Below are 24,462 nucleotides of genomic sequence, written 5' to 3' on the forward strand. Positions count from 1 at the left end.
AACAAAATTGAATTTTCTAACGAGTGTTAAGGAACCCTGACGCTGACCTGTGTTAGTTCTTGTTTCACCTCTCCTCTATCCTTCTTACTGCCCAGCTTCGGATGGTTGGGGACTTTCAGTTTCTTGGCCCCTACTACTTTCACTTTGGCGCCGGGTCCAGACGCCTTCTCTTGGCTGCACTCCTGCTTCCTGGGTTTGGCCAACGGGAGGGGCTTGTCCTGTTCGCCTTTAAGGTGCCTCTCGTAAGGAAGGAGGAGCCTGAAAAAGACAAAAAAGAACAGGAGACATGATAGAAATGTGTCATCCCACATTTATAGTTAGCGAATTATGTGCTCACATGATCAAGTGTTGATAACAGCTAACCAAACGCGGTGCACTTTGCACCCTTCCACATTTCTATAGTCATACGACCATAGACTTTAATGTATTTTATTATGACTTTATGTGATACACAGACACAAAACAGTGCACAGTGAAGCGGAAGGAAAATGTTTCTGATTTTTTTCTCCATTTACTCTGATACACATAAACAAAATCCATTTGGGTCTCTAAATGTAACGTTGGTAGAGACATATCTTCCAAAACCAAGAAAAGGTGTTTTTACAAAGTGTGGACTTGAGGCGCAGAATGCAAACAGATGCCCTTTTCGGATTTTCATTTGTTCCAAAAAAAAAAGAAGAAGAAAACAATGTGTCTTCTTCTTTACACCAAGCAACTTTGAACTACATATCGGTTATGTAAACAGCTTAGCAAAGCACTGTTCCTATCTGCTGCTGCTAAAATATAGATTTTCAAAGCATGCAATCCCCCCTACCAACCCCCCCCCCACACACACACACACACACGCACACACACACACTACACACACACCACACCAAAACAGCTGCAAGCTTGTGGTGCATTATATAGCTTGTTTTAAACCCTCCTTGTTTTAATACCTGGAAAGCATTAACAGTTCTATTGTAATTAAGCTGGGCTACGGGGAAATCCAGACTGGAGCCAGTATGTGTGTGTGTGTGTGCGTGTGTGTGTGTGTGTGTGCGAGAGAGAGAGTGAGAGAGAGCAAAAGAGAGGGAGAGAGAATGTGAATAATGAGTTATCCCCTGCTGAGAAAGATCACATTTGGTATTACTTTAACCTCGAAGGAACAGAATGTGAGTGTGGGTGTGTAAAGTTACTGCGGCTGGAAATGAGAAAAGAAGAAAATATCTGCCAGAATTGAAATCAAATGTTTAAAGAAAGCTCGCAGCACTTAATATCTCCTTCAGCATGCGAAAATGATTAGAGACAGAAGCCCTTAAATTAGCTACAACGATGAAAATATTTTCAGATGGAAGCAATATGCCGGGGTACTTAAGAAACACAAAGGCTTCACATGCTCACGCTTAATCAAATTCATGCTAAATGACAAAGAGCATTATGCAAAGTAAACATCTAACATAATCTAAGTGTTGTTATTCCTCTTTTAGATACACCCAGAGTCAAATTTAAATATGTCATGTTGTAACAAATGGGGACATTAGGATCTGGATAACATAACACCCATGTGTAAAACACTGACATGAAAAAGCAGCAAGGGAAACTTTTAGACTTTTATTGCTCCGGGAACAAAATGGAAGCTGGCACAGAACCAGAAATAAGAAACACTGCGGAAGAACAAACTGAGACTCGAAGAGCTACAACGCCATAAAACATCAGCAAGTTGCTATGAAAATCTTTCAAAATCCTTTCTCACGTTTTATAGAATAATCCATGAAAGTCAGACAGGAACAGAACTTTTTCAGTCTCAAGAAAAGACACGAGCCCTTGTCGTGTAACAGCAACAGACAGTTGCACTATTCCTTTTAAGGGACATGGCAGTAAAACAAACAATGAATCAAGAACTGCTTCGCCTCCTCTTCAAATGAGGAAGGGAAAAAAAAGAGCCTCAGAGACTTCAAGAGGCTTTGTGGGATTTTTTTGGTTTTGTTTTTTTTGTTTTTTTCTTCCTCTGAACAAAAGTGCTGGCAGGGAAAGCGGCGAAACTACATTTCATACAGCTGGTCTGGCACCAGGCCCCAGGCCAAGAAAGGAAATGTACTATTAAATGTGACTTATTGGAGAGACAGAGAGCAAAAAGGTTGTGGAAGAGAAGAGAGGAGGAAAACAGACCAAACAGAGAAAAGGGAAAAGGGGGAGTAAAGGGAGGATAGCGGGGTGGATGTAGGCATGTTAATGAGCGGTAAAGATTACTGTGACGAAGTCCTGGAAAACAGAGAGAAAAAAACCCCATCTAGTCTTTTTTAAAATTGCAAGCAGAGAAATTATTCTCACGCTTTCTGAAATTAAGATAACAAAACACAGAAAATAAACTATGTTGGCTTTTATTTTGGAAAAGTTCATACTGCTGAGAAGGCAAAACTACCAATCTGACTGGGATCCAGTCAAAGAAATAAAGGAACTGTATGTATAACTGGGTCCATTGTTAGCAATCTGCATAATCTGTGGGAAAGAGATGGCTGTCTTGGCCCAGGTCAACGTTAAGGAATGTCAGTAAGGACGCTTTGTGAGTGGTGGGTGGGCGGGCGGGTGGATGTGTGGGTGGAGAGGTGGTATTTTGCTGCCCCAGATAATGTAAGAACTGATCCTGGGGAAGTTACCATGGCCTTTTAATAGTTTCTAATGGAAAATCCATGTTGTTGTAAACTTAGGCATGAACCATAAATTTGCTCTAAGTCTTGTCTTTACCAACAAAAGTCTCAAAAGTCAATTCACTATATCATAAGACACTAATCAACTGTCCATACAGACACCTGTTTAAACACAGAACAAACGATGTGTATAATGGCCAAAAAAAAACATGTCATCTTTGTAATGATACTCAACTGCAGCAATATACTACATTATATCATAGAATACTATTATTTTGTATTATTTTCTTAAAAGTAAAAATTTATCAACTTTCTATGGTTTCTTGATTGTTGCAATTGTTTAATTCTGACTGGTTTTTTATTTTTTATTTTTGATCCTCTCAAATTATAAATGCTATCTCTATTAATAAATATTTTTTCTCAACTATGCTGATAATATACTGTTATGCATTTTGAACATAACTTGCACAATAAAATAGTCCACCAAGTTGTGAAATTTTATTCAATTTAATTAACAAAGAATAAAATAAAATAGAAATCGATCAAGGAAGTGCGACATCATTAGTAACCTAAACTCATATATATGTGTGTGTGTGTGAGAGAGTGCATGTTTGTGAATGGATTAATTAATAAAGTACATATTTAATAATCTATTTATTTAATCAATTACCCCCCTTTTTCCATCTTTCTGCTTTTATTTGACAAAAGGAAGCAATAGAAAACAAAGTAACACGAACCATTAAGCCTTAATACAGCCCTCAGTGTGACAGATTGGAGTACTTTCAAGCCTTTCACATATAACCAAGTCATGATTGTGCAACATGATATAATAAGTGCTTGTGATACAAGACCACTGTGAGTAGCAATTTCCTCCAAGGCAGAGCTTGGCAGCCAGTGAACGAGCAGAGAGAGCCAAGTGCAGTTTGTAATTCGAGCCACTTGGGGGCGTACTGTACCCTGATGGATTCCAGGAAAGAATTCATCAGAGCGGGAGGGGCAACTATTTTTATGAGGTCAATAAATGCTTAACTTTGCCTCCTGCCAATTTATTACCTGGTTGTTTATTAAGCAGCTTTTTAAAAAAAAATTTCTCTCCCCATGTTAATCAAAAGCAAATAAAATATGCAGCAACAAGCTTAAAATAAACTAAGCTGCGGGCTTAGTTTAGCTAAAAAGAAGTTGTTGTTGTTGGTTCCTTTTAATATGTAACGCATCCAGACAATCACTAACGTCCAGACAATAACTAACTGTGTAATTCATTAAAGCACAACCCTCAGCAAAGGAGATCAGCGTCATTGACAATAACGGATTACAAACATGGCACCTCCCCTCTGTGTAAAAACACAACTTGGCAAAAACAAGGTGACTTTACCAGCAATGTGCTGCTCTCATCTGAGTTTTGTGTTACAGGAACAAGCTGTGCACTAAAATCCAAGAAATACCCAAGTCACCAAATAAATGGAAAAAGCCTGCGGGCTGTTCCATTTCAACAGTTTTCCCCTCCCATCCAAGCTGAAATTAATTTTAGTTGGTGTTGTGTTAAGATCACAAGAGCTACTTCATGCATTAAAAAAACAACAAAAAAAAACAACAACAAAAAAGAATAGAAAGGGGGGTAAAGAAACTATTTAAAGAGATGCTGGACGAGATCCCGGGGCTGTAAGAAAGACTAAGAGGAGAGAAAATAACTTACGTTTTTACGAGTCTGCGAGGACACACGAGGGTTTTTAGAAAAAGTCACATTCTGGTTAAACACGAAAGTAAAAAAAAAAAAAAAAAAAAAAAACAGTTTCAAAGAAAGAGCAGAGGGATAAACAGACATTGTTTCTGCTCCCTCTGCTCTGGATTCATGCCAAGGAGCTCCTCTTTTGTCTCAGAGCCAAACCACTCGAGGTGACCCTCATTCATGCAGTTAAAACAGGAGGGCAGCCCAGGAATGTATGAAAACTTAAGTCCTTTGTCAAGTCTGAAAATACCAGATTTCAAATGACCTCTACTGTTCCCCTGGGGTTTGCTCTCATTAGCTGCGGCTGCGGCAGTATGCAGTAAATGTTCGCCCTGGCAGGTGTGAGCCCCGAGCACCAACTGTGTAAAATAAATGTCCGCTGTTCTGCATAAAGGAGCACTTTCCGTAATTCAACTATTAAAGCCCAATAATGTACAGAACCTGTCTCCCTTTGCTCTTTAAAGTGGACTGGAGTCTTATCTGGAATGCTGTAAATTTAACTTGCCGCACTGAACTAGTTTTTTTAATCTCAGCGGACTTCCCATGCAGATTGCCAGTGGTATAATTTGTCATTTCTCTTTGCCACCGGGGACCAAAAAAATCAAAACAGACTATTAGATTTAATTCCACTGAAAGCTCATTGAAGCATTTCTCATGAAAAAAACAAAACAAAAAACTCTACGTCTCAGGGGCTAAAATAAGTTTTCTGTTACTTTGAGCAGCTCCACACCTTTCTTACGCGAGTTGTCTGCACAAATACTTAAGTTTTCCGGAGGATTATGGTGGATATTTCTACAGCGATCGCGCTTCAGATATGGAAGCTGAGAAACCGTAGTCCGGATGGATAGATGGATGAAATCTGGAAATAGAAACACTTCTAAACATCTGGAAAATACTTCAATCAAATTCCACAGTTTCCATACTGAACAATAAGTAGCCCTTTTGTTGTATTCCCACCCAAAACTGAGGTCCGGGTTCGCATCCAGTGAAAAGTCACAGAGATACAAAGAACTTGGCCAGGCGTTTGATCCAGACATGTTGAGACATTGTTTTTTTGGTGTTAAGGAATGCCGACAGCCAGCACACAATAACCTTCTTCTGTTCTCAACCTTTCCCTCACCTTCCGTTTTTGCACGACTTTTACTCTTTGTTATTGACGTGCTTTTGCTTGTTTAATAAAAATCCGTCACCGTTGCCGCCTGCCTTCTCCTGCTTGTAATGCAGAGGACATGAAAGCGATACTCTCACAACACTGCAATCCAACTATCGCCCTCTGCTTTTACCAGAATAATTGAAATCTGCGTTGGAGCTGCTGCATAAAAAAAGAAAGAAAAAAAAAAAGAAAAGGCGAGCCAAAGTGTAATGGAGCATATTTGATGTATCTGCAATACAGTGAGGGCAATGCAGAGGGACACTAAGGAGAACAGAAAAAAAAAAAAAAAACCATACAGTGTTACAAATGTTCCAGGACTGACTCAAGGTTCCCTAACAATGTATTTTTATATGTGGAGAGCAGCTTTAGTGAATGCGGAGGAACATCGATAGCAAGAGGAATGAATAAAGGCTGAATCAATAAAACATCTAGTCGACTAAAATTGGAACAAGCGTGCATCTGTCTTGAAAAGAAACACATATCTGCATGATCTGAGCCGGGGAATATTTCACAAGCTGCGGTCCTGTACGTACAGTACATCTGGCGAATGTCTCATGCTTTTAAGACAAAATGAGTTAATCCTAAAAACCCCTCTCATCTGCTCGCTCTGCTGTTGCTCAAAACCTCTGAGTTTTTAAATAGCAAATTATTCTAAATTGCTTCTCAGTTGCCATGGATACCCCCCTCACCGCCACCACCTCCTCCATCCACACCCTGATGCCAACCCCGTTGTGCAATTACATTAGAGTGCCAAGGCATGGTGAGGTATTAAAAATCTGCAACTGGCAGAAAGGAACAGAGATATTGGAATGTGATGTTTCTGTAACAAGAGATCACGTAGGAAACCGGGAAGATTAAATATGTAGGAGCTTTTAAAAGGCGCTGACCTGTATAATGAAAGAAACAGCATGAAGTGCAAGGCAGGGAGTGGAGAGAGAGAGAACGAGAGAGAGAGAGAGAGAGAGAGAGAGAGAGAGAGAGAGAGAGAGAGAGAGAGAGAGAGAGAGAGAGAGAGAGAGAGAGAGAGAGAGAGNNAGAGAGAGAGAGAGAGAGAGAGAGAGAGAGAAAGAGAGAGAGGGGGGGGAGGCACTGAGAAAATGGCACAGCACAGAAGCAAAAGGCAGTCTATTTCAAGGTTATTGATGCCATCTTTTTCATGACCTCATTTTTAATTCAGAGCGCCGGGCCCTGACAGCTAATCTCGGGAAACAGTTTAAATAAATATCATTAAAGCTTCCCCGTAGCTGCAGTAGCAGACCTTGGCTTGGACATTTCTACATTGATTTTTTTTTTCCTCTTCTTTTTTTCCTCCCTCCCTCCTGTGTACTAATGAACGGCACACTGCGACTTAACAACGGTAACTTTGAAAATGACAATTAACTGAGGTTATCTCCTGCTCAATTCCAGCGATGCAACTCAATTTCTACTGGTGATTACTGGCTGCTCCTGGACGGCATAAATATAGTGATTATGCCCTTGGCTCCATCTTTCACAATAACATCTCCTAGGAAACCATTTCATGTGATTTTACCATTAGGGCTGTAAAGGGATAATGTGTGTAATTTTAAATGGGAGCTGAATGCTTGTGGATATTCGCAGTCTTTAACCCAAATAATACCAAGACAGCCAAGAATATCCACTTAATTGAAGGCAATTACGTCCTAAAATATTGTTTCTTTTTCCTCTCCCAGTAGCTAGAGAATTTTATTTCCTGCTCAATCCTGTGCTGAACTGCTAAAACAAGTCAAACGTGCTGCTCTAAAGTGGCACTAACAATTCACACGGGCTCGTCAGAACATGACATTAACAACACAAAAACATGGATCCTTCCTGCCATGTATCAGTGATTTAGGCTGGTGCTGATGTCATGGTGTTAGGGGGTTGGAGGTGGACTTTCAAAAAAATCCCTACTATCAGGCAAGGTAAGTATATAAATGTTTATAGTAGTTCTTTACCTTTAGGTTTTCTAATTAATTTCTTAAGAACGTTGTGCAAAGTGTCTGCTTGTGCATGCTAGGCTTTATAGCAACTTTCGGTTAGCATGTTCGTTTGTCCTTACGAGCTAAAGTTAGCAAACAATTTGTATCCTCAGACTCAGTAACTTATTAAGCTGGTTTAACATACAGCTCTATCGGAAGCATTGACTTAACTAGTAGGCTAACATCAATGTTTTGGTTCATGTTTTTCTGCCAAAAAGAGTTCGCGAGTCGTTTCAGGAGAGCCTTTTCAGATGAATGCTAATGCTAAAAGGTTGCTTTTGAAAATTTTGTTTCAAAACATCAAAAGAAGAACAAAAAAAGTATATTTACTAAAGATACCTTGTTGCTGTTTTCATTTTCTTTTTGCCTCTAGGAGCCATAACAACCAATAGATTATACTGTTTCTAACTGTTATTTCCTGTGGATTTGCTAAGTATAAACTGTGTGAATCTGCTGGCTTTTGCTATAATTTACTCATGCTAATAACACTCATCTGCTCCTTTTATATCAATACAAGTTAGTCATTAAGAGCCAAGCTACCTAAAAGTTTCCAAAAGAAAGGGAGTACTGGAAATGTTTTGTTTAAATGACTGGAAATGAGAGGACAGTTGATATCAAGCCATTCTGTGTCCTTTACACAAACAGAGATTTACATCCTTTGAGCAAAACACACAAACTCAGCACTCTTTCAAGGAAAAATAACAGAACTACACCCATCATATAATAGTAGTTTTGTGTGTGGGCTTTGCTTTTATTGTTGTTATGGGTGAATCAATCATGTTATTTAATTTTTTTTACGGTTTCTTATTATTTGTTTCTCACATTCTTTAGAGATATAATCGGTGTTACTGACAAACTTACTCATGGAGAAGCGGTTGCTTTATGAGAGACGTTCTGCTGGGAAATTATGATTCATGCAACTGGCATCCTGAACACGGTGCACAGCCTGTTCAGCACAAATCCTTAACAATACTTTAGATTAAATGGCTGGGCTTTTTTTGTTACAAATATAATCTAATATCTAGTGGTGGGACTCGACTGAAATTTTTTTATCAAGTTCATTGCAGGTTTGATGGTCCTGTTTTCTATTTAAAAACCAGTTTTGGTGCTAAATTATTCAATTAATAGACATATGAGCTCAACAAGAAATATTTGACCATTTTTAATCTGTTATTTAGGTCATTCAAGGGTCAGATTGGTGCAAAGTGCTATTACACCAATTCAAGTTTTTCAGAAATAGATATTGGTGTTTGCAGATTGCGCTTGTGTGTCAGATTTATGGCTGTATCGGAAACATAATCTAAAGGTTCCGGTCTCAGGAATAATAATAGCAAAAAAACAACATTCTTTATGCATTAAAATCTTAATTATCCAAAATGAATGTGTTCATAATAGTAGCTATTAAATAAACTGAAACAAGGATGACATTTATTCAGACTAATCAGAGAGTTTCAGTTTCTATAGCATTTTCTGCATAGCTTTCAGTTTTTTTTTTTTTTGTAGACCTTTTGAATTTTTGTCCACTTTCAGACTCAGACTTTCAGACAATTGTTTTGTTTGCTCTAACTCTATGCAAAATGTTCCGGTCTAAATCACACTTAGAAATCAAAGCATCAATAGCTCAAGAAGCTTTAACGCTGAATTCAAGGCTCCCTGGGAACATCTCCCTCTCCACAACAGTTTGTAGCTGAGGTAAATTATCATGTGGTTGATACCTTAAAAGTTGCTTCACTGGATATGATTCATCATAATGAATACAGACGACATAGATGATGTTCTAATACTTCTGGAAGATAATCAGACATCAGCTCGGTATAGTACACACAGGTGGTGTGAGGGTCTGCTTGGGTCCTCCTACAGTCGTCACGGTTTATTCGACACTGTGCTTAAAACTTAAGAGTCGCTCCAGTTTGTCTGTTGCAAACTCTTGCTTGTGAATGATATTTCTGTAGCACATTGAATAACGATTAAAGGTGGAAACAAAGACACCTCTGGGGAGCAAACATACTTGAGCGAGCCTCCGAACAGCCTCATTCATCATGCAGAGAGAATGGTCGTGTTTGCTGAGCTAATACATTGAAGCTAATTGCCCTCCGAGCAACCCAAACACTAAGCCTCAGCTAAAATTATTCCCCAGAATGGAAACTTGCTCGGCTTCAGCTGATCTCGCCTGCCCCTCCTTCCTGGTGCACCTTCCTCTCTGTGTCAGCCCAATATTCACTGCAGTGCGTGGATATTATAGCTTTGTATTGATTCAGCATTATTTTTCCTCTCAGCTGCTTCACGGTGGCTGGAGAGGAAAAGGCCAGCGCAGCAGCAGTCACACCTCAGCACCTCCCATGTGAATTTGTCCGCCTTTTTTTCTGCATTTCCTACAACTCCTCTTTACATCTTGCAAGGAAAAAGATGATGAACAAACGCGAACAAACACGGCTTTTCCAACCCATGCGCTATAGGAGTGATTTATAGACTCCAAGTAAACAGAATAAACCCCGGCTTTTGGCGAAATCTTTTGGACAAAGGAACATTTAGGCTAAATAAAACATACAGCAAACTAAACAATGTGCAGCATAAGGCACATTTCTGAGAAAAGCCACTCCAGCTACTGTTGCCTGAGCTTGCAAAATTGCTTACGGCACGCAATCTTGACACAATCTGGAACTGCCTCTCGTTCACTGTATTACTGACAGGTGTGTGTGTGTATGTGTGTGAATAAGTGTGTGTGAGGACTGGGCTGCGCTGGTGCTTGAACCTGCAACACCGGGGGGAGGAGGGGGGGGGAGGGGGTTGCTGCCTGGCCGTTGGGAGGAACGTCCCGCTCCGCTCCTCGAGCAACCGGTTATCTCTCGTGGTAGAGGACGGTGTTTGGCATTTGCTTAACCTTGGGAAAGTGGCGATGTTGGTGTTGTTAACTTTCTGCGTGTGTGGGCGTGTGCGTGTGCAGCATAATACCCGTGCAGCTCCCCCAGGAGAACATCCATATGCTTACTTTGGTTTGGTAATACTATCTGAGTGATTAAAATGTGGAGGTTCAAAATGCTGCAGTATCTGACTGAATGATTAAATGAATACATTACGGCTCCGTTTTCCAGCTCGCAGCTTCTCCGTGCGTGGAGTGCGCGTTTCACTGAAAGCAAAAGCTACTGTATGTTTATCCATGTAGGTCACTTAATAATTCAAAACACTGCTGTTATTTAGAGACGCTTAATCCTCTTTGGTCGGCTCGCGGATCAGAATCACACAAAATTACCGTGTATCCTTTTCTGTGGGGAAACAAAACCGATCAATTAATTTCAAGACAACAGCTGAATCTCATCCTCGGTTTTATTATTAGAGCTTAATGAAGAGACACATTCCTTGTGAAATGAATGTGGCTTTCGTCTTTTCAAAATTTAGGCACAGCGAAGTGCTTAGTGCTTAACCCAAGGTTAATTTTTCTACAAACAACCTGAAGGACAGCCAGTCGACCTGCTGAACCCCTATATAATAACGCATTTAGAACTGCATGCATTATCAGCTCTCTGACACATTTGAAGCACTGCTCTTCATGGTTTTGAGCGCATTGACTTCCCTTGAACAAAATCAATAGTTGTCTTGTGGTGTTGAATGAAGCTCTGTGAAATCATCCTGGAAGCAAACTGAAAGAGAGTTCACTACTCTTAAGGAAACACAAACTGTGCAGTGCGGGTACGTGTGGCAATAACATCTTTTTTTTTTTCCTTTTCAAATTAAGTGGAGAACACTACATCACACGGGAGGTTATTTGTACTTGAGATATGCACGGCGAACAAAATAAAGATCGGTTTCAGTTCTTCAGCTTGAAATGTGAAGAGGAAAGAATTTTAAGGTTGTAAATTTATGGAGTGAGTTTGATCTTTTTGTGTTGCAGGTTTCCAAAGTGGATTTTTCAGATGGGTGTGGGGTCGGGTATAAATGAGTTTTGGCTTCGGGGATATTTCTCTGTTGTGGTTTATTCAGTTCAACATAGCAAACCGATTAAATAAAGAAGTGAAATAATACTATTTCACTTCTTTGTCCGCTGGTATCTGAGATTACGATGCGGGACAGCCTTAAAACAAATAATCTTTACAGCAGCGACTAAATCTCAGTGCATAAAAATCCGAACATTTTCTCAGTAAAAGCGTACAGAGAGAGGAATCTTTGATTCGTCCTCATCGCATAGTTTCTCTCCGGAGTCCTCACTCCTTCCTTATGTTTTCTTCCCTTCATCTTAAGCCAAAAGTTTTCAACAGGATCCAGGTCTGAGAACTGCGACAATTCTGGAGAAAGGGTGACTTTGTGTCTGGTGAACCATCTAAGTCGACTAAACGTTACAATCCAGACAATTAAATTAAATGAAATAGTTTGATGGAGGGTGAAGGTTCAGGCCTACCCTGCCAACAAACATTAATCTGTGTGTAATATAAACAACATATTCAGAATAGAGTGCTGTCAAACCAAAAACTAACACAACAATCCAAACAAAATGGTTACTAGTAAGGCAGAAGTTCAGATTCTGTCAAACCTTTCTTTGTACACATCAGTTTAAATCTTAATGTTGGATAATCTTTACATCGATTTATATATTAGAAGCTTATCCAAGCAAAAGACCCAACTGAGATTCGCTCTCAGTGTTGGTTGTATCCACCAAATATTTAAAATATTTCAGAATCCTTGATGCAGTCTAGCAAAGGCCCAAAGCATCACAGATCCCCCACTGTACATAACACTGGAGATTACAGTTTTTTTTTTTCACATATTCATCCAGAAAATGCTTTTTTTGAATTGTTATTCTGGCATCATGCTGAAACAACCAGATGACATGCAGCCTCTAATGGTTGTTATGGAGACTTGGAGAGTCCAAGATGCCACTCTTTTCTGCAGTTCTCTAACAGAGAGCTGTGGAGATATTCTTACTTCTCTTACCATCCTACTCACTCTGCATGGTGGCAAGATAAATACAGGAACTCATCCAGCCTTGTGACCAGAGGCTAAAAGAAAGAGATGACCTCTGTTTTGCAATATATTTATACATCAGGGAAACCACAGATTCCAAATTTAACGTCCCTAAACACAGATCGACATAAAAAAATAAAACAAGCGGCGAATAAATTATTAAAATACTCGAGCTGCACTTATTTGAAAGGGTCTGTTAGATTGTCAGACAATGATATCGCAATGACACGTTTAGCGGAGGTGCCAACAAGTGTGGAAAGTGTTGTAACTCCACGACTACCTTTCGTAGTGTCTCCGCGTACACGTGGCGGCACTCGTGCTGCTGGGGTTTCCGCCCAACTCGTCATATACATGCTTCCACTGCCTGCGCACCGTGATCTGGAGGAGGAGACGATAGGAAGAAAAAAAAAAGACATCAGCAGGCGAAGAATTTCATAAGTCTTAAACAAAAAATATTTAGGGAAAAAAAAAAAACATGAACGGTTGACATCATTTCAAGATCTTGGGGAGCTACGGAGCCACATTGTTCCAGTTATTAAATACTCAACACTCACAATAAGCCCAGTTAACAACCTGCTGTCAGTTGTTCTTGCTATAATCCCGTATCCCGCAACAGATGGGAATAACGGGCGGGCTCCGTCATAAAACACCAAAACCCAAGCTGCCGCTGAGCTAACAAAGCCTCAACATGAAACAAGAAATAATCAGAGGCAGATATGATGGTATTAAAAGGATATGAGCGCAGATTATATGAGCCGTATCCTCTTTAGGGCCTGCTCTGGCTATCTGTTTGGACAGCAGCATACAGCCAGCTAATGAAGAAACGAGCGCGAGCAACACGTTTGACGAGCAAAACATCAAACAGGTCGCACATGAGCAGTGGCTGAACAAACAGCGGGGCGATCCTGCCAAGTTAACTGCCTCATTCAACCTCGTTTCGGGCCCGCTTTGTTTCTCCCTGCAGCACGCGCACGCTGGCGAGCTGCGTGCGCGCCTCTCTCCACTTGATCTCCAACGTGGGAAAAAATGAGCGATTTATCCAATTTCCTTCTGCTCCGCGCAGAACAGAGGAACATGTGTTTTCCACACCGAGGGGGTTTTGAAACAACAGCACCATTTCGGCTAAAAGTGGCTCTGAGCAATACTTTCTTCTCGGGGAAAAATAGCAACTGACCTCACTGGGGTGAAAGGAGGGCAGAGAGACAGAGAGAGAAAGAAAAGTAGAGGAGAAGAGGGAGGGAAAGTGGAGGTGGGGGGGGTGGACAGGTAAGGGACGGCGTCAGAGGGAGAGATGTGTCAGAAACGAACAAAAGGGGACAAATATCGCAGGCAGGGGAAAAGAATGAGAGGAGGAAAACTGAGAGGAGAGGGTAATATGTCGCCACATATGTGAATACTTACCAACTCATATCCTCCAAGTTTCTGAGCAGCTTGAAACATAGTCCAAAGGTTGACTGTGGGAGACAGAAGACAAACAAGGCAGTTAGGAACTCTGGGAAAGCTGAAACAAATGACATCATATACAGTCATTACACCAGGGGGAAGGAAACGACTTTTATGATCCCCGTAGTCAAGAAAAAAGCTATAAAAACACAATGTAAAATCACATCATTACAAATTTGAGCCTTTAATAATTATCAGCGATTACGTCCTCGGCCAGGACATTTCTTTTTTTTTTTTTAACAGAGGGACAGACAGAGATAACAGGAGAGCTCAGGCCTGGCCTGGCCTGGCTGCCAAGACACACAGAGGTTTTAAACCATCGTGGTTAAAACCTGCTAAAGCTTTCCATCATCTCATAATTAACATTAAAAGTTCGTTTAAAAAAAAAGCCAATAAAAATAGCAATGAAAGTTTTCTCTGTTGTGCACTTCTGGAACGCCGGCTGACAAATCTGTATGGAAAAGAAAGCTTTGTAATAATTTGCAATACAAATTCATATTGTCTCTTTTTGTAGAACAGGTGTGCTAAACTCATTCATGTCAAGTCACAAACGTTCTTAACGGGCTGGTTGTGGCAGAATATATTGACAAAAAGGTTAAAATGTAAATAAACAGGTGTCTCTGGATTTCATGAGTACTTCTTAAAGCTAAATAATATTGAAGTTTTGTCATTAATGGTATTTGGCAGTATACAGATAAAAACTGCTCTGATTTGATTGATAAAGTATTTAAGTGCACAACTTGAAGGTTGTATTTTTATAGCCGTATGGAGTCTAGAGGAACTCAAAAGATGTTATGATGGCCCGGGTGGTGCAGATAAAAAGAGCACGGTAGTGGCAGTGTCATACTGAAGAGATGCCACCCATCAATTTTGTTTGGGAAACAATGCAGTGCATAGCAGCATGCAGCCTATATTTTTGCAAAATAGCAGCAAAAGAAGACATGCAGACTTTTCTTTTATAACTGAGTTTTTCATAACTTACTCAACACCTTATATTTAACTTTCTTAATAATCCAACCAAACTAAGTACAACTTTGTCAATTTCAGTGTAGACAGTGACATTTAACTTGGCATCTATACACTTTGCCATGGCGACTGAGCTAAAAGTGGATGAGGCAACGAGAATGTTTTAATTTTATTTCCCCCAAACACACATGAAGCCGTTTTGAGAAGCAGAAAGTCTACAGTAACTGTTCGGCGATAAAAGTAGGAGACAGAAGAAAACAATCAACAAATCGAACATCCCTGCTGAGACTTTGATTGGCCGATAATTGTGGGAGTTCTTTGTTTTAATGTATGCCGTGGGAGGGCGGGGTCTGATCACCAGTCTACTGGTTGTTTTGTCTATAAGTATTCCCTTATTTCTGCTGAAGGAGTACAAATGAACACCACATTTTGCTAGAATAAAGAACATGCCTCATCCTGACAAAGACGTTTGTTAACTCTCAGCTGCAGCCTGCAGGTAGGAACGAAAAGCCATTAAAAGCATCAAAGACTTTGCAAAATGCTCAAACTTCTGTTTGAACTAATGCAAATTAATTTGCATCGATTTCTCCCACCAAACAAACCCTGACAAGCCACATTATAAATACATGTCTTGTGTAATATTTCTGCCTAAAAATAGCTAGCAGAAAGTCTTCAAATGGCTTTCTCTCTCTCTCCCTCCCGCTCTTTTTAAAGGAAATACTTCCCATGAACAAAGAACCATAAGTTCATTGAGGGACGTTTTGTGCCAATGACATTTGTATTTGCTTTCTGTAACATCATTGTTTAACATTTTTATATGAAGGCCTATAAATAAGAAAAGGGAGGCTTCGCCCAGGGAAAAATCCATCAAAATTCAATCTGTGCGTACACAAAGCCTTGCATTTGTCAAAATGACATTTTCCTATCTCCGCATTTGACAGCATTGATTTTTTTTTTCTCTCTCTCTCTCTTTCCCTCCTCTCTGCGACCGTTGTCAATGCTCGGGTGGAATAACAAAGGGAGCCGGGTAGGTTTTTCTGTTTGAACTGAGCACGCTGGCGCATTGTACTCTCCAACTGTGGAAACAGAAAGATGGTCTATTTAACTCGCTTGTTACGCATCGACTGTAATTACCGCAGCCGCACACAGGACCGGGAGGGGACGGGAACACAAAGGCAATGAGGGAACATGCCTTTTCTTAGATGTCTTGTCATTAGTAATTTCTTTTCTTAATTCCCCTCTGTTTGGCAGGGGCAATTATCACTGAGATAAGGATGACAAAACAGGAACACAATGCAGCCTCGGTGACACACCGATGGCACGGCAATTAGACAACACGGCTGAAAGAGGGAGACAAATTGGAACTGATGTTCACAATCACATGCTGATGTCCAAGCCCAGGAAAAACACACACACACACACGTCAGGACATTCACACAAACACAAACACTAACTGGTTAATCTCATAAAATACACGCTAAAACCACAACTGCTTTTGTGTAAGAGCTCCAGTTCACAGTGTCTTGTTACCTTTCACCACTTCATCTGCACACATGTGGCCTTAAGGCAGCGGCTGCTCAGCGAAACACAATGAGCGACGATAACAAAGGCAGAAGGACTTAGAAACGGAACTGCAGCCACTGTTGTCACATTTATATCAGGTTGTTGAAAACGACGGCTTCGCAGAGTCAACTATTGTTTTGGAAATGAATTTTTAAGCAGAAACGGACAGGCGATTTCCCAGTTAGGCGTGAGTCGCTTACTGGAATCAAGGAGCGGCAAGGATTGAGCTTAAAAAGTCTATCTTGTGGTTTAAAGTCTTGTTAAAGAGATGCCAGAGGAGGCAGCAGATTTTTCAGTTCGGTGGAGCGTCGAATAATTTTGAGTTCCCCCTTCCCAACCTGTTGCTGCACACTGTCAGCTGCTTCACAGATTTGTGTCTTTTCTGGTCAAGATTTCTAATTGCGAAAACAGAAAATAGTGCGAAAGCTCCAAACATTATGTCTCCTCTTAAGCAGATGACTTTGTGCTCAACCAGAGCAGATAGCTCTACTGCTTAACCAGCTAATATCAGCTTGTTGTACCCTCCTAACGATAAAGAGCACAACGGCAAAATAGGCTTAACATCTTCCATGTTGCCAGGAAAATAATTCAGACTATTTAAAAAGTGTAAAGACGATATGTTTGCCTTGAGTCTGTAAAGATTTTCTTGATTCAATAATCTGCTGAATCGTTCAAGCAAAACCCAGAAAACAAGTAAGACATACAAACTATCCCAAAATTATTCACATCCCTGGCATATTCAGATTGAAAGAAATCTTAAGTAACATTTGAAATTTACCAACATGTTTCTTCTGACTTGAAATAAAAAGTGATATTTTTGTCCAGCCAGAATCCTGAATTTCATCAGATTCAAAATTAGTGTCTTGTGACAAAACATAAATAGGAAACATTTTTAGTGAAAACATGGTCAGCAATTATAAGGCGTCTGCTGTTTATGGCAATAAAAATGTTCATAGAATATTGAGAAGGTTATAAATAATTAGAACATGTAATATGACGCTATTTATTATCATTAAGTTGATGTCACTTATGTTACTCTGTAAATAGAGTCGGAGCACAGAGGCATAATGTTCTGTCCAATAAGTCGATGTCCTTTCCACATATATCCTAGCTTTTTTTATTACTAAAATAATAAATAAACATGGGAGATACAATTAAATCTGCAATAATCAGTTTGTTCTAATACTTCAGCTGCAGTGGGAGTAATTGTTGCTTTCTCACTTTGTTTGAAGTTTTTTCAGTAATGCCATGATGTGAAGCTGCAGTAAATTTTATTCAAGGTTACATTGAGACATTGGCCAGCGTGGTTTCATCATGGAGCTTTCCTGTTCAGCACTTGCATCTCGGAATCTAAAAAAGCTGCAGTGGAAAATTTTTTTACTTTTTCTCCCCATCGTTTTTTTTTCTTTTTTTTCTGCCAACTGGCAAGAAAACAGCATTTTAATCTCCAGGAGACAGAAATAATTAGCTCCAGCTGAAAGAGCTGATAATAGAGCTGTTGTTTACTGCCACTTTCAAGAGAAAAATATAAATGAAAAAAAAAACTCTAGCCTGTATCCAATCCTCCTGCTTCTCCTTTTTTTTCTTCTTCATTTCAGCTTCTAATACTTTAATTTTGTTTTATTTTCCAGGCCAAACGGTCACACATAAGCAACTCTACTCGAGGATGTTTAATGCATACAAACCCAGAAGTGAAATATAAATTTAGCATGAGAGCGAGGCGAGGGAAAACAGGCAGGCGTAGTGTCGAGCCAGCAGTATTCGTATTACAAGGTTTTACAATAAGTTACAAGCCATTTGTGGTGAAACGCAGATTGAAGTGAATTATGCTGGGAACTGCAGGAATAAGACTGTAGCTTTTACTCCGGCTTCAGACTCAGATTTAAACGGATACGAGGGTAATTCTGGTGGAATCATTTAACCATCTGTTGCTTTGTTAAACTCCAAGAAAACTTCATAAAAAAAAGATTAATGCTCAAAAGAGACTAAAATAGGAAAATTTCAGTTTCCATTACATGAAAGAGACCCCTTTGATCCCTCAGTGCATTTGTTGAAAGAGAAAAAATATGAAACTGGCAGCTGATTATATCTGAGAGTTTGCATTAATTGTGATGTGCCCCCCCCCCAAACCCTTCACATGTGCTGATGTGTGCTCGCTGCCAAGGACGAAGTTTAAACAGCATGATTTTACCGTTTAATGAGGGCTCTTGCTTATGATGTGTCTACTTTTGAGATTCAAAGCATGTGCTGTATGTAAAACAGTTGGCGAGTGGACCTCGACTTTATTCCGAGCTCAAACAGAGAAATGCCAGCTGAAAGTAAAGAGCGTGTAATTCTCCGACGTCTTCATCTCTCCATCTCCTCTGAAACCGCCACGACCTGTTTGAGCTACAACATGTTGGCAGCTACAATGACAGGGCTGTCAAAATACTCTGGCGGTGTTAGCTAAGACCAACATGTAACAGTTTAGAATAACGAGTGACGCAACGCTGCAGTGATGAAACAATTTGATATAGAATTAAATCTACAACCGTTTGTGTATGTCTGAGAAAACATAAAGTCAGCATTCAAAAACAGTAATTGACATTTAAAAATATATTCGAACAAGATGGCATGGTTGCCACGACCCTTTTGTTGTTCCCACAGAGTCAGAAAGCCTGGGTTTAACATGGTGGACTTTAGCACCAGTGGTGTTGCTAAGTTAGTTGTTAATTTATAAAATGTAACTAAAAACCCACAAGTGGACACCAAACGTTTCTAAGATTAGTACATCTTAGCTAAATTCATACAGTAGTTGACATTATTGCTGACGCCAACTTAGTGAAGGCATAAAATGTTACTAAGTAATGCATTTTTAAAATCTAATCTAACACAGCAGTGTGTATTCCTCCTTCACCCCCTCCCTGACAACCACAGCAAACATTTTCCATTTATTAACACTTCACGGTTATACCTCAGCTTGTTAGCAAGTTTAACTTTAGCATTAGCATTGCTGGCAAATTAATTTAGACATAAAATGTTACTGAAAGAGCAATTTAAAAACTTTTAATATCTATTCTAACATGGTGTCTTGGAAGGTTTCCATGACAGCCACGGATAGAAAGTGCTGTTCATTGGCAGCAAGAACCTCAAGGTTACCAAGCTGAGCTTGGTAGCAAGTTTGACGTTAGCATTAGCACTGACACTGAACTGTTTAAATAGAAACGTCCTCAACCACAAGTAACAGTTTTACAGATTTTAGTAAGATGATTTATTCAATCATACAACAAACCATATAGGCATAAAGACTTAATTACACAGATGAATGAGAACTGCAGTGTACTGAACCAATGGCTTCTAACCAAAATGTCAAATCTATAATCAAAATAAATCTGTAAATGTTAGAATTTAGCCACTATTAAACACCATGCTTTCAAACAAATATGTTCAACTGAAATTGAAAACAATTTTACGACTAAAATTGAACACATTTAACAACACCTACTAACGCATGGCGTTCTGCTCTCTCTAGAGTAGCGGTTCTCAACGTGGGCGGTACCGCCCCCCAGGGGGTGTTCAGAGGACGGCAGGGGACGCTGGCGGACATTTTTACAAAAGGGGGTCGCTGGGATGCCTTTGGGGGGCGTTTAGTCAAAGGTAAACTTTACACCTTAAATGCACAACAATGCCAGTTTAGACTTTGAGCAACTTGGTAAAACTGTATTGTGTAACATTAAAACATGCTTGGTTGCAACTGTATCGATGGCAGCTCTTCTTCTATTCAGTGTTTGTWAGCTTCTGTTAGCTTCTTGGCGCAGCTCCGTTCTCCTGCTACTGGTAGCTAAAATCACGATRCCCTCACTGTGTGTCCCTCTGAAAAATGAACCCATTTAAATAAAGAAATCCCTCCATGGGTGATACCATGATAGAGAGCGTTCATTGTATAGCGTTAACACGGTGCTGTAAGTGGTTGGGTATGAAACGGGGGTGATAGAACAACACAGCACTTTTAAATTTCAATAATCAGAATGCAGAAATTGTTTCCGTTGTTTTAAAAGGTTTATGTCAGTCTGCCTTTTCCCCATTGATACGCTTCCCGACCGCCCTGCACCTTAGGGGCTTAAAAAAAAGACGAGCACATGACGCAAAACTCTGAAACAGGAGAAGCGGGACATAAAACGGAGCGACGAACTAGATGTGAATTATGGCATAAAAACAGAGAATCCGACGCTAAACAGTGAAAAAATCAACACATGATGTGAAACACATGACGATTAGGAAGCGCAGCAGGTGATGAGATTACTGATGGTCAATAAACGATCAAATAAATGTAGCAACAGGACAGAAACTAAAGTGGACATAGCAATAAACCAAGAGAGGATAATACTAATCAAAGGAAACTAAATGGAAATGAATGAAGAACAAAATGCAAGAATAAACTAAGAAACTAAAGTAAATACAGAGGAATAAACTGTATTTACAGTTTATTGCTCGAAAGGCAAGACCTTTCGAGCAATACTTAATACAAAAGACTGTATGGCAAGAATAAACAGACATTATTTCCAGATCAAAGGTAAAATAATATTGTTGAAGTGCCATGGGTTTGTTGAGACCACATCTAGTACTGAGAATAAATATATCTTACAGACCATAACAGTAAAGAACTGATCACTTTTATGTTTTTAATTAGATTTGATATATTTATTTCTTCAATATTATTTTTCATGTCAGTGTTAATGTCATGAGGCTGATGACTCCATGACACTTTCAATTTGACTCATTAGGATTTGATTAAGAACCAGATTTGTTCTTTGTAATTTCTGTCCAGTAAAACTATTAATCTATAAATCAATAGGTCTATATAAAGATATAATCCATGTTTCTGTCTCATATCTGTACGGCGTTAAAAGGATCTGGAACTTTTGTTTTTTCACTGAAAGCTCTGGTTTGTACAATAAATGTCATGTGGGTGAAATTTTATGGATGATACTCTGATGTCCCATTCTCCTGAAGGCAGCACAGAGCTGCACCACCAGAAACTGACATAAACACTGAAGAGAAGAGTTATGATTAATGTAGTTACAGTTCTATCCATGTTTTAATGTTGCAGAGCTCAGTCGTTTGCAAATAGTTCAAAGTTTAAACTGGCATGTTGAACATCTTTTATCTGCTCATTTTGTGCAAGATTTAACAACTAGAAAATGGCAAAGAATAAGAATATTTTTTCCACTCTGATTGGCTGCTGTTAGGCCTACCAATTTTAAGTTGAATGTTCATTGCATTTTTCGTAGACACCTGTGAAAATAATTTCTATTCCCATGACTTTTTTGTTCTCTGGGAAATTATTTCTGATGGTAAATACAGAAACAAGCATAAAAATCAAAACATTTACAACAGTGATAGTAATATTAATAATAAAATAATGGTCAGTGCAAAGTAGCCTACAAATTCTTTGATGGGGGGCAGTGAGGGACCTGGATAAAGGCTAGGGGGGCACTGGCCCAAAAAAGGTTGAGAAACACTGAATTAGAGTAACCCAGTTATCCTACAACAAGCTGATACTAGCTGAATAATTAGTCAGAAGTTAACTGCATTACATTAATGATAGAAAAATATTGCAAGAGGCGAAATATTTCCAAATAGCCAAACTTGTCTTTCTAACAAGTACAGTAAAAGTGTTGCCATTTTCTTGCAGCTAGAAAAAACTCTAGTCAATCTGTGTCTTTTTTAAAAATAACTTTTAAGAGAACGTAATAGACTGTAGAACTGCAGTTCTACAGTCTATTACGTCTATTACAGTCTATTCAAATTTTCTGTCGTACCATGGTACGACAGAAAATTTGATGAGTTTTGATGTAACTTTTAAAAACCTCGCTTACCTTGATAACGGTAAATAATTCCCGCCTAGTCAATATACATCACTCTCCCTTTTCCACCTCTCATTAATTTACAGGAGCCATTCCGTCCTGAATAGTTAAATCCTGAGTGGTTCCCTTAGCATCACTGCTAATGTGCATTCCTTCCTTGAATAAAAGACTCAGAACGCAGCAGAGAGGAAAAAAAAAACAATCTGGGATGAGAGCTGGCATTCTCAAGTGCCTTTCCTCAAGATCAAATACCTTAAACAAACACGTTTTTTTTTTTTCTTTCCTCCAGTTTCAAGAGACCAGAAAGAGCACGCTCTTTATGATGTTTACGTGCAGGTTTTCTCCTCTCTGCCCCTCTGCACTTCAAGTGCAAGCTAAGCATCCGACCTATATTAGAGATCTTTCATCTCGGCCAGACGTGTTTCCCATACATGTGATGTTCTTCTAACGCCGCTTTAAGGGCGTTCTTGCTCTTCACAGGAAAACCTTTTGACAAGAGTGAGGAGATGTTCTGTCTTACATGAAAGCTGGGTAAAATGTGTCCTGACAGAAAGCCTCCTGAGTTTTTTTTTCTCTCTTTTCTTTACAAGTTGTTGTATGCACTATTTCTCCTCTAAGACTTTTATTCCCTCAGTTTATAATTGAGACAGAGGGATTATTTTCTTTATCCCTAACAGTCATGAATTCTTCTTACTTTTGCCATAAATGTCTGTAGTCATTGGATTCTTCTTTATTTACTCTCTTAAAGCTCTAAACCTCGTGTAGGATAAAACCTAAATGATTATTTTTTTTGTGTGTGTGTGGAGGACAGTTTTAAGTAATATGTGTTGGGAGAAGTTGAGTAAAATCCACACAGGGTTTCTGCCTGCCTTGTTTCACTCTCATACTCAAACTGGAATTAAAAACTAACTTATTTGACATTCTTACTCTAAATTGTGAGATATTCTCTAACTCTTTAATGTGTTTTCTGCTACTTTTGTTCTCGTGTCTGACGTACAGTTGTTTTTCTGACTCTTTCTAACCTCCACTCATCTCGCTAACCTTCCCCGCCGGCAATGTTACGACCTAAATTTTCAAAATACCTTGTAAAAACCTACCCACACATTACTTTACCTCTTCTTCTACAGTAAAGAGTGCTCCTTTGTTTAAACGCTGCCAGAGAGGGAATAAGAGAGTAAGTTGTGCTACTCACTCTGTTTGAAGCCGAGGAAGGGGATCCTCTCTATGGGCGTGTCTCGTTCTTTCATGTACTTGTAGAGCTCTACCAAGAAAGCCTGCTCCTCCGCGCGGCTCTCCTCTGAAGTTTCCTCGTCTTTCCTCTCTTCCTTTTTCTCACTCCTCTCCTCCTTGTCCTTCTCTTTTCCTCTCTCCTTCTCCTCGGGCGAGGACTTCTTACTGAGCCCGGCGGGCCTCTGTTTGCCCGGCGTGGTTAGTTTTCCGTTGGGTACCGTTTTGAAGCCGGGCTTGACCTGCACGGACAGAGCACAAGGAGTGCGTGGATGCGATTAAAGGGAAACCAAAACCACAATGAGAGGGTTATTTAAATGAGGTCAGACAGCTGTACGCGAGATGTGTTGGGATCAAAGCAGAAACAAATATTCTTTGTGGCCACATAGTTCATGTTCTCGTCACTGAAAAGCCAACGATGAGTTTGACTAATATTGATTTTTAACTCTGAAAGGTTGCAGGGATGCACGGACAAATCGGCCGATTTTTAGCTTGGCTGGATTCAAACTTCCGAACTTTTTTTTCAGAGCAGTGAATGCACCATGTGCTCCTCCAGTCACTGGATCTGCAAGGACATGTAGCTTTTTGAAGTTACCCAGTCATCGTCATTTTGTAACCTATGAAAATAGATAAATAATGTGGCCTTTTAAGCCACCATGCAGTATCCAAACTAAACACTGAGAGCTGCCTTTCACCCAGATTTAGATATCATGTTTTATGTTGACGTTTTTGCACCTTTCACTTTTTAAATTCAATTTCACTTTAATTTACACAACTTTTTATGTTTTGTTAATCATAAATTTGCTTGAGATAATCAGGTCACCTGTGGACGGCGTGTTAGGGTCATATTAAGATCAAATAGAAAAAAAAAATTTACAAGAATAAAATCATTTGAGAATAAAGGTGAAATAATACGAGAATAAAGTCATAACATTATGAGTGTAGTTGTAATATTAATTATTAGGAGATTAGT

The 24,462-nt window shown here is 39.5% G+C and overlaps 1 protein-coding gene across 1 annotated transcript in view; it reads right to left on the reverse strand.

The window, feature by feature from the left end:
• The window catches only part of arid5b (AT-rich interaction domain 5B), a 107,947-nt gene that overhangs the window by 5,806 nt on the left and 77,679 nt on the right, over positions 1–24,462 (reverse strand). Inside the window, exons 6-9 of the mRNA XM_008429163.2 lie at positions 23,455–23,731; positions 13,846–13,898; positions 12,725–12,822; positions 48–258 (exon numbers count right to left, since the gene is read on the reverse strand). Coding sequence (XP_008427385.1) covers positions 48–258; positions 12,725–12,822; positions 13,846–13,898; positions 23,455–23,731 — 639 coding nt within the window. The remainder of the gene's footprint in view (positions 1–47; positions 259–12,724; positions 12,823–13,845; positions 13,899–23,454; positions 23,732–24,462) is intronic.

The sequence above is a fragment of the Poecilia reticulata genome, linkage group LG15, assembly GCF_000633615.1.
Source record: "Poecilia reticulata strain Guanapo linkage group LG15, Guppy_female_1.0+MT, whole genome shotgun sequence".
NCBI classification, from domain to species: domain Eukaryota; kingdom Metazoa; phylum Chordata; class Actinopteri; order Cyprinodontiformes; family Poeciliidae; genus Poecilia; species Poecilia reticulata.